Source organism: Vulpes vulpes, chromosome 2 (genome assembly GCF_048418805.1).
Source record: "Vulpes vulpes isolate BD-2025 chromosome 2, VulVul3, whole genome shotgun sequence".
NCBI lineage: Eukaryota > Metazoa > Chordata > Mammalia > Carnivora > Canidae > Vulpes > Vulpes vulpes.
The window spans coordinates 3,233,379-3,247,634 of NC_132781.1; the positions used below are offsets into that span (position 1 = coordinate 3,233,379).

The following is a 14,256-nucleotide window of genomic DNA, read 5'->3' on the forward strand; positions in this document are numbered from 1 at the left end:
GGGTTCCCTCACTTGCCGCTTATCCTCGGGACGGCAGGGGTGGGGTCCTGCGGTGGGTTATGGGGGAGAAGGCACGAGCTCTTCCCTGCTAGTCTGACGCCTGGCTCTTTCTTTAGAGATTGCCCGGCATTTCCGCTTTGGGAACCAAGAGGATGCGCACGAGTTTCTCCGGTACACCATCGACGCCATGCAAAAGGCCTGTTTGAACGGCTGTGCCAAGTACGTGCTTCCCTTCACCCACCTTCCCTGAGGGGCTACCGTGGAGGCGGCCGCCGAGCCGTGCGGAAGCCTGTCGCTGAAGAGGCAGCCACCTCCGTTCCCCCAGGTGTTCCCTGTGGATACTTGCGTCCGGGCCTGGACCTGCTGAAAGTCAGATGCGGGGCTGCGCAGCTTCCTGGGGCGGGGCCTCCCCCGCGCACCCTCCTCGCCCCGGAGGCTTGGCAGGGCCAGGCGGTTGTGGGGGGAGCCCTGTCCTAGCAGCTCACTGCAGGGAAGATGCTTTGGCAGATCTTTCTGACGGCCTTTGGCTATTGTCCTAGACTCTCCCCGTTTTTTAAAAATCACCTCATTATTCTGATACAGAGGATGGGGTGGTAGGAATTCCAACATCTTTATGAAAGAACTTGAAAGCATGCAGGGACATTTTATAATTTTTGAGGTTTTATTCTGCATAGTTAAGGATTTCTTCATTTTAAATTTGAAAGCAGAGACAAACCCATGACATATTGCTGACTTTATGCCGTGTCTTCCCTTCTGTGGAACAGTTAACAGCCAGGGGTGTTTCTGTACTGCTGACTCCTGGGTTCAGACAAAAGGGAAGAGGCCGAGGGACGCCTGGGTGGCTCAGCAGTTGGGCTCTGCTTTCGGCTCAGGGCGTGATCCTGGAGTTCAGGGATCGAGTCCCACGTCGGGCTCCCTGCACAGGGCCTGCCTCTCCCTCTGCCTGGGTCTCTGCCTCTCTCTATGTGTGTCTCTCGTGAATAAATAAATAAAATCTTTAAAAAAAAAAAAAAAAGGATAGAGACCGAGAACACTCCCTGTTCTGAGGCTGTGGCCTGGGCTTAGGTTAGAACGAAGTCCTGGACTCTGGGAATCCCCCTTAAACAGCTTAAGAAACACCCAGAGCATCCTTTGGCAAAGTCCAGTTGTAGCAATGATTATAAGAAACCTCTGATCAGCGGATGAGATTCTTTTTAAACCCCGAGAAAACTTTTCATGTGTCCCTCTGGCATTTGTCCCTTGCTGTGCAGAGATGTGTGGTGTGGTCCCATGCTCTCCCCCTTCCCTCCCTGCAGGCAGGCAGACGCTGGCTCTGCCCTCTGTGCATCTCCCCGTCCCACAGCTGAGCTCTCTGCTGATGCCTCCTGTGTGCCAGGCACTGTGTTAGCTCTGGGTACTTCCTCGAGTTGGAGGAGCTCAGAGGGAGGGGAAGGCTGATACTGGCCAGTGTCTACAAGGTCATGTTTTTTTTTTTTTTTTTTTTTTTTTTTTTTTTTTTACAAGGTCATGTATTAAGGGCTGTTGTGGAGGGAGCCCGTGGGACCCATTCCCAGGAGGATCCTGCTGTGCCCTTTCCCTCAGCTGGCCTCCTAGGAGGGGTCACCCAAGGCTCCAGTTAGGGGAGGGAGGAGGCCTGCAGAGGTGGTGGAGGCTGTGGCCTCCCTGCCGTGCAGGTGGGTACGGCACGTGCCCCGCAACGCTTCCCAGCCCTGATCACAGGGCGGAATCACCTGGGAGGTTTTAGGACAGCCGTGGACTCTGACACCCTGTCAGCTTCATCACCGGGACTCTCCAGAGGTGGGAGAGAGTCCAGGAGGGACGGGCTGGCAGGTAGGATGGATGAAGTTCAGGGTTTGGGCTGGGGGGCCGGGAGGAGCCCAGGCTTGTGGTCTGGGCGGCAGGGTGGGCGGTGGTGAGCCTCTCTCGGTTCAGGGCCCAGAAGTGGCCGTGTGTCGTTGGGAAGACAAGTGTGTCTGACGTCTGATGTGCCAGGCATGGCTGGCATCAGCGCAGGGGGTTGTCGGATGCTTTCCCCGAGCCGTCTGTGGGAAAGACGTCGCTGCTTAGTGAAATGAGAAAAAATAAGAGTTGCATTAGCTCAGTTACTGAATTTGATATGCAGGTGGAAGTGACTTCTTTTTCCCTTTGGTTTTGTTAAAAAGCTTGTGAGCAGAGAGCATTTATAGTATTTCTACCTCGTGGCACTTCCCGGGGGTGGCTTGGGGCGCCTCGGGGTGCGTCTATATGCACACCTGCTGTCTCGCTTCCTCCCGCCTCGGTCTGCACCAGGACCGTGGGGTTCGTCTCCCGTTACTGGTGAGCTCCGGCCCCCCGTGCCTCCTGCAGCGTTCACCCTGTAAACGTGGCTGCGCTTACGGGGCCCACGGCCATCGTATCTTTGCCAAAAGCCCGATTCTTTCACAGGCCAGTTCAGCCCCTTCACATTTATTGTTACGACTGAGGTTTGGTCTTGACCTGCGGACCCAGCTGTGACCCTGAGATTTAGGGTTACCACACACGGCTGGTGGGCTGTTTCTCCCTCACTTTCCAAACTTTGCTCATTAATTTCTGAGCTTTCGTCTGGTAGCTCGGAAGGCCTGTACCTCCGTCCAGTGACGGTGCTGCACGTGCCCTTGCAAACGCCTTGCTGCTCTCCTGGAGCGCGGTTCAGTCCGGCAGCGTTCAGTGCCGCCCGGTCCCTCTCCTTCCTTCCCTCTTCTCTCACCCAACTTGCAGGTGCATTATTTCCTACCTTGTTGGGATATAAAGATTTCTGTGATCTCCTTCCCCATTCATCCCCGCCTCTGGTTCAGTCTTTCCCTGTTAAGTAAGCCCAGAGCGGCCTGTCCTCCCGTCTGGGCTTCGCTGCGTTTCTGGGAGCCTGAAGCTAGTCCCTCCCTCTTGACCTTGCAAGGACCTTACCCTAGAGGATTCAGGATCTTTTTCTGCTCTTTAAAGTCTGATGATTTGGGGGCACGTGGGTGGTTCAGTCGGTGAAGCATCTGCCTGCAGCTCAGGTCATGATCTCAGGGTTCTGGGATCGAGCCCTGCATCGGGCTCCCTGCTCAGTGGGGAGTCTGCTTCTCTCTCTGCCACTGCCTCTCCTCCTGTTTGTGTTTGCATTTTCTCTCTTTCTCTCTCGAATAAGTAAAATCTTTAAAAAGAAAAAAAGTCCTATGGTTTCACGAGGAACACTTTTAGAACTGATTGTTGTCAGTCTTGCTAGATGCTCAGTGATGCCGAGAGAGTAAACCTGTGGCGTGCGTGGACTCTGGCTTCATCTGCATGGAAACCCGTTTCTACGGGCATGAGCCTCGGCCGTAGGCAGCAGGCACGTAGTGCCCACGCACCATCACTTGTGCATCAGCTCAGCTTGGATATCCTGGCTTGAGAATTTGCAGTGATGAACTAGGCAGACGCTGCCCATCAGCGTGTCATGCCACCAGGTGCCCGTGGGGTGTGCGCCGAGCCTCTGCCCGCTGGCCGTGGTGACTCTCTGCTGCCTCCAGAGCACGCAGGGGGGTTGGTTCATGTTTTCCTCGGTCAGGGTCTCCAGTCACTGGAGGTCTCCCGCTGTACCACCTCGTCGGTCTCGGTGGCTCTTTCTTTACCTGATCTCCCCTCCGGCTGCTGTCCCGCCTTGTTGCGCCCCGGCCCCCTGTTCAGTGAACCTCCTCCCCTTGCAATTCCCGCCTCATCCCCGATGTGATTTTGTTTCTTCCCTCCACATCAGCTGAATGTCTCTGTTGGCTCTTTTTTATTTTTAGTTGCAGAACTTCTTACAGTGATCTTCCCTCTCCCCAGACACTTGTTTGAGGATCTTTAGTTCAGCCTGGAATTTCGTATTGCTCTATTCATCTCCCTTGTACTCGTTTTCTGGGGGCTCATCATCAGACAAGGTGATTCTCGTTCAGGGTTTTCCTCCGGCAGCACCCGTGCAGGACTGAGGCTGCTTCGGCACCGCCCTGGGCCTGCTGCTCCGTGTGGCTGCCCATCCGGGGTGCCCTGAGCCGCACCTTCTGTCCCCAGAGCCGAGCGCTGGAAGGCCCCAGTGTGGCGTGTGTGTCTCAGGACCCTGAGCTCTCCCCTCTGCTTCTGTGCCCTTCCCACCGCTGTCTGCTGCGGAGCCCGCCCGCCTCCCAGCCTCGCTTCCTGTGGGCTCCTCTTGCTGCCAGGCCGCCTCTGCTGCCCGGGCTCTCCCTTCGCATTCTCCAGACTGGCCTTCATCTCCAGCAAGGCTCTGGCAGGAGCGTGGAAGACAACTTGTTGGAATCTGGCTCTACCTCCCACTTGGGGCTGGTTTGAGGTCTGAGCTTGCTTGGCCTCAGGCGCCCCGGGAGAGGGTTCTGTGCAGGTATTTGCTCCTCCTTCTCACGGCCCGGTGCGGGGCCAGGGCCCCCTGGACCTCAGCAGCCACCGTCACGTGTGCCTGGCCACAGGCTTCCAGTTCGTGCTGAGAGGACATCCTCGATGGTGTGGGAAATTTAAAGCTCCCCCCTCTTGACGAATGGTGGTGAGAGTACATGGTGGCAGTTAGCTTTTCATTTCCTAATTTTGCAAAATGAAAATGTGCCCTGGTGGTGTCCTCACCACATGGAGTCCTGCTCCCCAGTGAGCTCCTGGAGTCTGGGCAGCGCTGCTGTGGCCAGTCCACACTGCCCGGAGGCCCAGTGCAGGGCACCATGGGGCATGTGCAGGGGGGCAGGGAGGAGAGCGCTGCGAGGTGGCACCGTCTAGTGCCCAGCCCAGAACTCAGGGGGTCAGAGGAGGCGTCTGCAGAGCTGGGGCGCAGGAGACGTGCCCGTGGAGGGAGAACGGTCCCGTGAAGGAGCAGTTGCTCATCCAGGGCTGTCGTGTTCCTGCACAAAGACCACTGTCGAGTGGATTTGTGTCCCAGGGGCTTGGTGACTCTGAGGAGGGCAGTTCCAGGGAGTGGGAGCCAGATTCAGGGGGTTGCAGGCAGATACAGGAGCGGAGGCTAGAGTCAGGGTGTTGTTTCCAGAGTCTTGGTCACATGAACAGCTGTGGGTGCAGATGCTCTGCTTACCTGCTCTGTGGGGCAGTGAGCAGCACTGGGGGGTGGGGGGAGCCTCAGATCCTGGTGGGTAAACGGGGTGGGGGGATTGAGTACAGCCCCTCCCAACTCTGGAGTCCACTGCCATCCTGCTGAAAGATACAGAAGTGGGGGTTTGTCCCACTTGCTCCCCCTCTTCAGATAAGAAGCATAGGCTGAGGACATCCAGTCCAGGACTGAAGCACAATGAGCTGGGGGGTGAGGGCAGAGCGCCCCACCAATGGGACTGCACGGGCACTAGGAGTATTTCTCTGGCCTTGGTTTCCTGTGAGGTGGGGGGTGAAGTGCCTGCGGGGAGGATGCGGTCTTGAAGGACTGGGGCGGCTGTTGTGGGTAGTGGCCCCCGCCCATCAGAGCAAGTGGCACAGCTGGGCCCACGGAGAGGCAGGCCGAGCCTGTCAGACCTGCGCTGGGGTGCTGGGGTGTCCCAGGAGCATGCTGGGCTGGGCTGGGCTAGGCTGGGGAGAATGGGGTGGGAAGGATGGAGCGGGGGCTGCCTTCTGTCCCTCTCTTGAAGGCTGTGGCCTCCTTTCCAGGTTGGATCGTCAAACGCAGGCGACGACTTTGGTCCATCAGATTTTTGGAGGCTATCTCAGATCCCGTGGTAAGTGAAGACGTTTTCTCTACCCCTTTGTCAAGGATGAGAAAATGAACCAGGAAAGATCAGGAGTTCGAGCCCAGGTTGGGGCCCCTTCCTGGCGAGCAGACCTGGGCGAGCCATGGAGGCACCAGCCTCCTTTGAAACGCACCATTGCCCACGGGCACACTGTTCCCAGGAGGAAGTTTGGAGCAGAATGTCCACGTGTAGAGGAGGGTGGCATTATCTTTCCTCTGAGTCCTGTGGCCTCTGCCCTTCAGCTGGGGGCTGGGGCTGTCTAGGCCGTGGGCAAGGACAGAGGCTCGTCACTGGGCTGGGCGGCCTGGCGCTGAGCTCGACGGACATTCCCTTGTGAACTCTGGTGTCAGCGAGCTCTCTCCAGAGGCAGGGTTTGCGCGGGGCTGGCTAGGTCTTGGAGACCTGGGGGTGGTGCTCTGGGGGCACCTGCACCCGCCCCACCGCCTCTGTGTTCCGTTGCAGTGAAGTGCTCGGTGTGCAAGAGCGTCTCGGACACGTACGACCCCTACCTGGATGTGGCGCTGGAGATCCGGGTAGGGAACATGGCTCCGCTGGGTTGTGTTTGCCTTAGGACGGGGAGGCTGGAGGGGAACCCGGTGGGGGCGTGTCACCCAGGTAGATAAGGAGCGAGGTACTGGGAATCCTCCTGCCTTAGAGTAGGGGCCACCATTTTTCCCTGTGCCCCTTCCTTTTGTTTAAAAGGTGAAATGCAGCTTTGCGTCCTGAGGGGCTGAGGGGTGAGCACACCGTAGACGTAGATGCGTGTAGATGCGAGGCCTGGGAGGGCAGCCCTCTGTTGCTGTAGCCGGGGCCGGGTCATGGGCGCCCCAGGGTGCAGGCGGGGCCCCGCAGAGCTGGCTTAGCCACCTGCTCCCCCGCTCCTTTCCACTCCTTGTTCTTCTGCGGTTGACGCCCCTCTCCGCTTCTGTCCTCAGCAAGCGGCTAATATCGTGCGTGCTCTGGAACTGTTCGTGAAACCAGATGTCCTGAGTGGAGAGAATGCCTATATGTGTGCCAAGTAAGTTTGATTTTGTCCCAGCAGCGAGACACGCCCCCCGCCCCTGTCGGGGAGACCCCCACTGTAGCCAGCCTCGCTGGGGTGCTCGCTGGGGTTGGGATGGCTGACGTCTATTTACATCACACCTGGCGGGTGCCCTGATGGCTCCTCCCCTGGGAGGTGGGCCCCCAAGGTAGCGGCGTGGGGTGAGGAGGTGACTGCACAGGGCCATCCCGCCTCCTGTGGCCGCCAGCAGCCTTAGCGCATGTATCCGTGGCGCCGTCTCCTGAGGGTCAGACTTAGCGGGGGTGTGGGGCGAGGTACCTCCTGTGTCATTCATTCAGAAGCTGTAGCAACTAAAGAATATTTTTCCTACGTAAGCTTTTCAGATTTATTATCCCGTGCCCAAACGCTGCCTTTGCCCCTCTGTAAATTTGTCTGTCCATGCCCTGGGGGCTGTCTTCTTTCCTTCATCTTCCCCCCTCTCACTGGTCTTCTGGGCTTGCTCACCGTGATCTCCCGCCTGCCGCATGTCCCCCGCCCGCAGGTGCTCCTGTTTCCCAGGGCTGCTTTCCGTGCATCTGACTCAGTGGCCTCTGTGGGAAAGAGCTTCCTTGTTGCTTTACGGTCTCCAGCTTTCCCCTGGTCCCTGGTTCCCTGGACCAGCTGCCCTTTCACTTAAGTCCTGGGGTCTGTGTCTCGGGAGGAGAGGGGAGAGGAGACCCTGTGGTGACAGAGCAAGTGTTTTGTGAGCTCCCCTGAGCACGGTGTTCCTCGGAGCACCAGCTGACACCTTTTCTGCTCACCGTCCTCACAGATGCAAGAAGAAGGTTCCAGCCAGCAAGCGCTTCACCATCCACAGGACGTCCAACGTCTTAACTCTCTCCCTCAAGCGCTTTGCCAACTTCAGTGGGGGGAAGATCACGAAGGTGAGCCTTCGCCATGGTGTCCAGACTGCATGGTCGGCCGCCCTTAGGAAGACAGGTTCCCAGCTCTACCCCAGAGCCAGCAGCTGAAAGTCTCCGGAAGACAGGGCTCAGGAGTCTGCGTTTTTCCAGAATCCCTAAATGGTTGTCCCGCATAGTCAGGTTCAAGAATCAAGGTCTTCCTGGGTTCTCTTTGCCTCCCTCTGCCTGTACGTGGCTTGTTCCCGGTACAGAAGCGTTTTTTTAAGAACAAGCGTGGGGAGCGCTGCTCTGAGTGGTTCTGATCCACCCCGTGCTGTTTGGTGGCTAACATGGTGCAGCTGTGCGCTGTGGCTTTTGTGGAAGGTAGAGTAAAAACTTGCTTTTGCATAATGGCCTTTTATTTCATCTTATTTAAGTCACCTGTACCCTCCCGTGGGGCTTGAATTCCTGACCCCAAGATCAAGAGTCACATGCTCCCTCAAACCAAGCCCACCAGGCGCCCTGCACAGTGGCGGTTTTTAACAGAAATTGTCATTAGCGTAAGAGTGGTTAGAGCCAACTTAGGTGGTTTGGGGCAAGGCGCTTGTCTCTCACCTTCCTCACAGGCAGTGATGGGGGCTTGCTTACATCAGCGCTTCCCAAACTGGCGTTCCGCAGAAGGTTTGTGCTGTGTGCTTACAAGATGCTGTATTTTGAACATACAATTGTATTGTTTTTCTTATTATTTTTTTTTCATACAACTGTATTGTACTTTGAAACCATTCTGTGCTCAGCTGAGTTTGAGAACTGCTAAGCTGAAGTTCAGCAGTCCTTTTTAATTGCAGGCCTTGTCAGAGCCTTTATGAATAAGCTGTGTTGCATTTTAAATCTCTAAGACGGAGCTCTATTGTGAAGAATTTTCTAAAGTTAATTGTTTGAGGTCCATTCATTCATTTTACTAATGTTTAATGCACTCACATCTTACCACACGTGCAATGCACCAGGAAGTCGGTGGGACACAGTCAGTGATAAATGAGATCATTGTGGCTTTGCCCTGAAGAGCTCATGGTTCATGGTTCACCTTAGTATCTCCTGGAATTGGTTTCCCTGGGAATACAGTTTGAGAAACATTGGTCTGTTTGATCTTGCCCGTATCTGGCAAGATTGGATTGGGGGGTCACGAGCTTGTTCTTCGTATTAGCTGTTGAGACTTCGAGTCAGGGGAAGGAAGAAGGTGTGTAGGGTCAGGGCCACGACAACGTTGACCTAAAGAAGCCAGAGACAACCAAGTATGCACCCCGTGTCTCTGGTTGGAGGAAGCTCAGGAATAGGCAAAGCCGATTGATTGGTACTGGAGGGGGAGCCGTTCCCCGGGGCATGAGGGACTTTCTGGGTTGACGTCTGTGCCCTGATGGGAATATGGTTACCGTCAGTAAACGTTTGCTAGACACGTCCCGCTGTGCACCTGAGAGCTCTGCGGTTCACTCTACATCAGTTACACCATTTTTAGAGTCAGCGTGTGTAGGGGCCCCTAGGTGGCGCAGCCGGTTAAGCGTCTGACTCTTGGTTTCAGCTCAGATCTTGGTCTCAGGGTCTGGACATCAAGCTCTGCATCGGGCTCCAGGCTCAGCGAGAAACATGCTAAAGTTTCTCCCTCTTGCTCTCTCCCTCCCTGTGCACACACCGGCTCTCTCTCAAATAAATCCATCTATTTTTTTTTTCTTTTTAAGTCCGTGTATATAGGCAGAGACACAGGCAGATAAACCTCCCATTCAGAGATGTCTGGGAAAAAAAAAAAATTCCCTTCCCTATGAAAAATTGTTAAATTTTGGAATAAATTCTGGCCTGACCTTTGTCCTGACCCACACAGCTGCAGTTTTGATGTACTGTGACCATTGGCTCCATGGAGTGAGCACCTTTTTCTCTAAGGACCTGGACCCAGGCGTCGCCTCTCTGTTTCCTTACAGTGGCAGGGCGGGCGTGAGCTGTTCCTCTCGTCTTACACTTGGGGCCCACACAGGGCGAGAGTGGCCGTGGATGCAGGGCAGAGATAGGAGTAGACTGTGAATCGCTTGACAGGATGATAAAATAGGGTTTCACGTCAGTTAGTTGGAAAAAGGTCTTCTCTACCTCCTGTTTAACCCTTGACTAGGGGGCTTCTAGCCACAGCGTTGCCACACGCCCGGTCGCCCCCAGATTGTCAAAGACCAGCTGAAGAATCGTGCATTTTATGTGGTTGTGGCTGGAGAGGATGGATTGACCCTTCCTCTCACTGATGGATTCTCATTGCCCTGTCCTTGGCTCTTCCTCCAGGATGTAGGCTATCCGGAGTTCCTGAATATCCGTCCGTATATGTCCCAGAGCAACGGCGAGCCTGTCATGTACGGGCTGTACGCCGTCCTGGTCCACTCGGGCTACAGCTGCCACGCGGGGCACTACTACTGCTACGTGAAGGTCAGTGCTTTCATGTGCAGGTGCGTTTGCACCCCTCCTGCGCCATTCTCCCCCCTGTGGGCACGGGTTTGCAGTGCCTGTTGGTACAGTTCCAAAAGTGGCCTCTGCAGCACGTTTGCGCACAGAGAGTGGCCTTGTTTCTAGTTGTGTTCGGGTCCTGTTGTTGCTTCAGGGAATGAAGGGCAGGGAGGACGTGAAAGCCCATCACACTGGGAGCTGTAGCATCCTTGTACCTGGACGGGACATGGGAGGGGGCCTGCTTCCAGGGCTCTATCCTAGAATCCTGGCGGGGGCTGGGGAAGGCTGGATAGTGTGGGAGATGCTGCGCTGGGCAGGCCCGGAATACCCTTCAGAGGGGAAAGCTCAGGTCTCTGGGGCCCCAGGAAGAAACATGGGTTCAAAGCACGCCTCGCAGTCCCATTCATAGCCATACAAGCATCAGACGCGTTAATATGAAATCATTGTTAATGAGCATATGAGTATATGTGGCCTTTAACAGCAGGTTATATTTCTTGTTTTTTTTTTTTTTAAATTTCTTTAAAGACTTTATTTATTTATGAGAGACAAGAGACAGAGGCAGAGACGCAGACAGAGGGAGAAGCAGGCTCCATGCAAGGAGCCCAATGTTGGACTCGATCCTGGGACCCCAGGATCACACCCTGAGCCGAAGGGAGGTGCCAAACCGCTGAGCCACCCAGGCGTCCCTTGTCTGCTGTTTTTAGATTAGATTAGAAAGATTAAAGGGCACCTTAATCACAAATAAATAAATAAAATCTTTAGTTAATAAATAAATACTAAAGATTATGGAATACACCTTGATTGTTCCGGGTTTTTTTTGTTTTGTTTTTTGCCACACCCTGTGCTGCTTCAGGCAAGCAACGGCCAGTGGTACCAGATGAATGATTCCTTGGTCCATTCTAGCAACATCAAGGTGGTTCTGAACCAGCAGGCCTACCTGCTCTTCTATTTGCGGTGAGTAACTTCTGCCCCCTGCCCCCGTGAGCTCTTTCCCTCCTTCCTTCCCTTGCCCCGAGGGGTTTCCCTGGCCTGTTTCTATCTGGGCACAACGGGGAGCTCCGCAGGAGGGGAGCAGAGCAGCTCTCCTCCGGGTCACGTGAGGGAGCGACCACAGGGAAGGCTCCTTTAGACCAGGCCAGCCTGGCTGCTGAGTAACAGCCAGAGCCTCTGGGAAGGTCAGAGCAGGATTCCATCTGCTTGTTCCGCATTACGGTGACTTTGAATAAAAATGGGAAAGTTACCTACTATTTCATATTGTTGCCCCGAGTTAGATGTGTTGTGTCTGGATGTCCGCTGGCCAACACACCCTCCCAGTAGGCAGTGAAGGAACTTGTCAGAGGGTGGAGGCCGCAGCAGGGCACCTTCTCTTGGGTCTGGTTATCACCGAGCAGGAGGTTGGAGGACGTGGAGACCGGAGACATTTTTGCTCCTTCCTGCACAGATGTTTTGCTGAATTTGGATGCAGCAACTGAGGGTTCTCGTTGGCTTTCTGGGCCAGTGAGAATCTAGTCTTGGTAGAGCTCTGACTCTGGTTGGTTCTCTGTTTACGCTGAGGAGGTATCCGAGGCTACATGACCACTCTACGTTGTTGCAAGGGCAAGGTGGGAGTTCAGAGAAGCACGCCAGGACAGGTGGGGTTCTCTGTGTCATGCCTCTGTGGCTTCAGTGAGAGATCCCCGACTGGTTTTCTTCCTTCGACAGCATCCCAAGCTCTAAGAGGAGTCCTGATGGCTCCCTCTCCAGGACCATCTCCTCTATTCCTGGCCGTCCAGGGCTGGTCCCAGACCACTTCAAGAAGAACATTGGCAATGGAACTGTTTGCTCCCCACTGATTGGAAAGGTACGTATTTAAAAGAATCCGTGTTTATATAGCAGATCTTCCTGCCTGTGCCTCTCTGGTGACCGTGGAGCTCCCAACCTCTTCATGCTCAGGAATTCAGCCGGACGGAAGGAGAACTCAGTGTGTCCTGTTTTACTCCATGTTCTCTGTTAAATTGGTCACGAGCTGACATTGGGGGAGGAGGAGAGGCAGTGATGAGAAAACCTGACCCAGCAAGTGACTCAGACTGTACATCAGCCTGCCCCTGTCCTAGACCAGCTGCCGTTGCCCAAGTGTAGTGACAGGCTCGCCCGAGCTTACTCAGCCTGAAACATCTGAGGAGAGTGTTTTTGTATCCTCGCAATTCAGTACCGAAAACGTAGGCAATTTCTAGCAATGCTAATTTCCTGCTTTTGATCGCTATGCTGTGGTTAAGAAAATGTCCTTGTTCTTAGGAATGTACACGGGCATATTTAGGAGTAAAGGGACATCACGTCTAAAATATATTCAGATAGGAAAAGAACCGTCACATGTCCACGCGTACACATTTGCACATAAGTGCTTGGAGCCAGCAAGCAAGAAAGCTAATGTGGTAAAACATTAACAGTTGGGAAATACCCTCATTTTTGTTGGAAGGTGTTTTTGTGTGTATTTGGATTTTTTACTAAAAGTCAGTTTTACTAGCAAAGTAGTGAGCAATTTCCTTACTACAACACAGTTTATAATTCAAAAACAGACCAGTCCCCTCTGCCGACTGCAGATCGGAACACGGGCTGCCGGGACCTTCACAGTCTGCAGGGCTTTAGTCCTTTATGCAAATCTGCATTTCCCTGCCAACGTGTGAGGAATAGAGGCTTTGGGATTGACATGACAAGGAAGAGCCACGGCCTGGTTGCCAAGAGGGTCGTCACTGTGGCCCAGACCAGAAGTCGATACCACGGGGCCACGCCACTGGCCACACATATTTACATCATAGAGATAACATTCCACACACCCTACAGTCGCACAAAAGCCATTTTACTTTAAATAACATTGTGTAAGTTCCAGAAACTTAAATGCTTGTCTTATAGTACAGCGGAAGAGTATTCTCTTTAGAAAGAATGTAAGTAAAGAATAAATTATTTTTAAATGTAGGGGGAAAAGGAGGAAAAAAAAAAAAAACTTGGAGGAAAGTAGTAGTGAATTAATTCTCAGTAAACCTCCTGAAGAGAGACTTTATAAAAGAGAAAACATAGGAAAACAGATCTTAAATTGGATTAACTAAGATGGGAATTTTTGTATATGAAATAAAGGAATAAGGAAGCTGCTTCAGGTGGAACTGGGCACACCTGGGGGGAGAGCGGGGACAAGCAGACGGGGTGCCAGCAAGTTCTCCAGTGCTTCTCTTGGCCAGTGGGTGGAACTCTGGTGCATTGTTTTTTCCTTTATACTTGTCTGTGTTTCTTCACTCCTGACGGGAAGCATCCAATTTCAGTAGAGGTGAACTCAAAGATACACTCGCATGCGCACCACTCACGAAGTACTGAAAAGGCTCAAAGAAGCAGCAGTGTCTTGGCCGTGTGTCCGTTAGATAGTCTGGCTTGAATCCCACCTGGGCTGAAGGTTCTCTGACCCGGGGTGAGAACCGGCCTGTGCTCCCTCCAGGGTGTGACCATGTCCTCTTCTCTGCTCTCCCCCAGCGGCTAGACCCTGTGACGGTGAAGAAGCTGCCCGCCACTGAAGAGCTTGGCGTGCCCGTTTCCAGGAACGGCTCTGTGTCGGGTCCAAAGTCTCAGAATGGATACGTTCCTCCAAAGCCACCCGTGGGGTCCCCTTCCCCCCGACTCTCCAAGACACCCCCTCACACCCCAACCATTCTGGATGAGCCTGGAAAGAAAGTCAAGAAATCGTCTCCCCTGCAGCACCTCTCCCCATCACGCAAAGCTTCTCAGGGGTTCCATGGTACCAGCAACGGGAGCAGCAGCAGGAGCGAGGGCCACCGGCAGGGCTCCTGGGACGGCAGGGGTACCGCCCTCTCTACCTCACCCAGGCTCCCAGCCCGAGTGACTGCCAACGGGCACGGGCCCAAGGCGGGTGGCGCGAGCCCCGAGCTCGACGGGAGGGATTCCTGCAGCTCCAGTCCAGAGCACTCTGCCAGCAGTGACCCCGCCAACGCCCCCCAGACGCCCAAGAGTGGAGCTGCCCATTTGGGTGATTCTCAGGGAACACATTCTTCCGCTGCTGGCCACTCCCGAGCGCTGCCGAACGGAGACGACGCCAAGGCAGTGAAGCCCAAGGCCCCTGTCCTGAGCAATGCCGCCACCGAGCCCGCAAGCATCATGTCTCCTCCACCAGCCAAAAAACTGGCCCTTTCTGCCAAGAAGGTGGGTGTGTGGGAGTCTTCCCGCCAGA

General features: G+C 54.5%; 1 protein-coding gene across 2 annotated transcripts in view; it reads left to right on the plus strand.

Moving 5' to 3' along the window:
* The window catches only part of USP36 (ubiquitin specific peptidase 36), a 39,043-nt gene that overhangs the window by 15,628 nt on the left and 9,159 nt on the right, over positions 1-14,256 (plus strand). For both annotated transcript variants that reach the window (XM_072746494.1, XM_072746496.1), the window contains exons 7-15: positions 117-219; positions 5,611-5,678; positions 6,153-6,223; positions 6,626-6,708; positions 7,505-7,616; positions 9,888-10,028; positions 10,900-11,000; positions 11,748-11,886; positions 13,545-14,228. In XM_072746494.1, the coding sequence (XP_072602595.1) occupies positions 117-219; positions 5,611-5,678; positions 6,153-6,223; positions 6,626-6,708; positions 7,505-7,616; positions 9,888-10,028; positions 10,900-11,000; positions 11,748-11,886; positions 13,545-14,228 (1,502 nt within the window). The remainder of the gene's footprint in view (positions 1-116; positions 220-5,610; positions 5,679-6,152; positions 6,224-6,625; positions 6,709-7,504; positions 7,617-9,887; positions 10,029-10,899; positions 11,001-11,747; positions 11,887-13,544; positions 14,229-14,256) is intronic.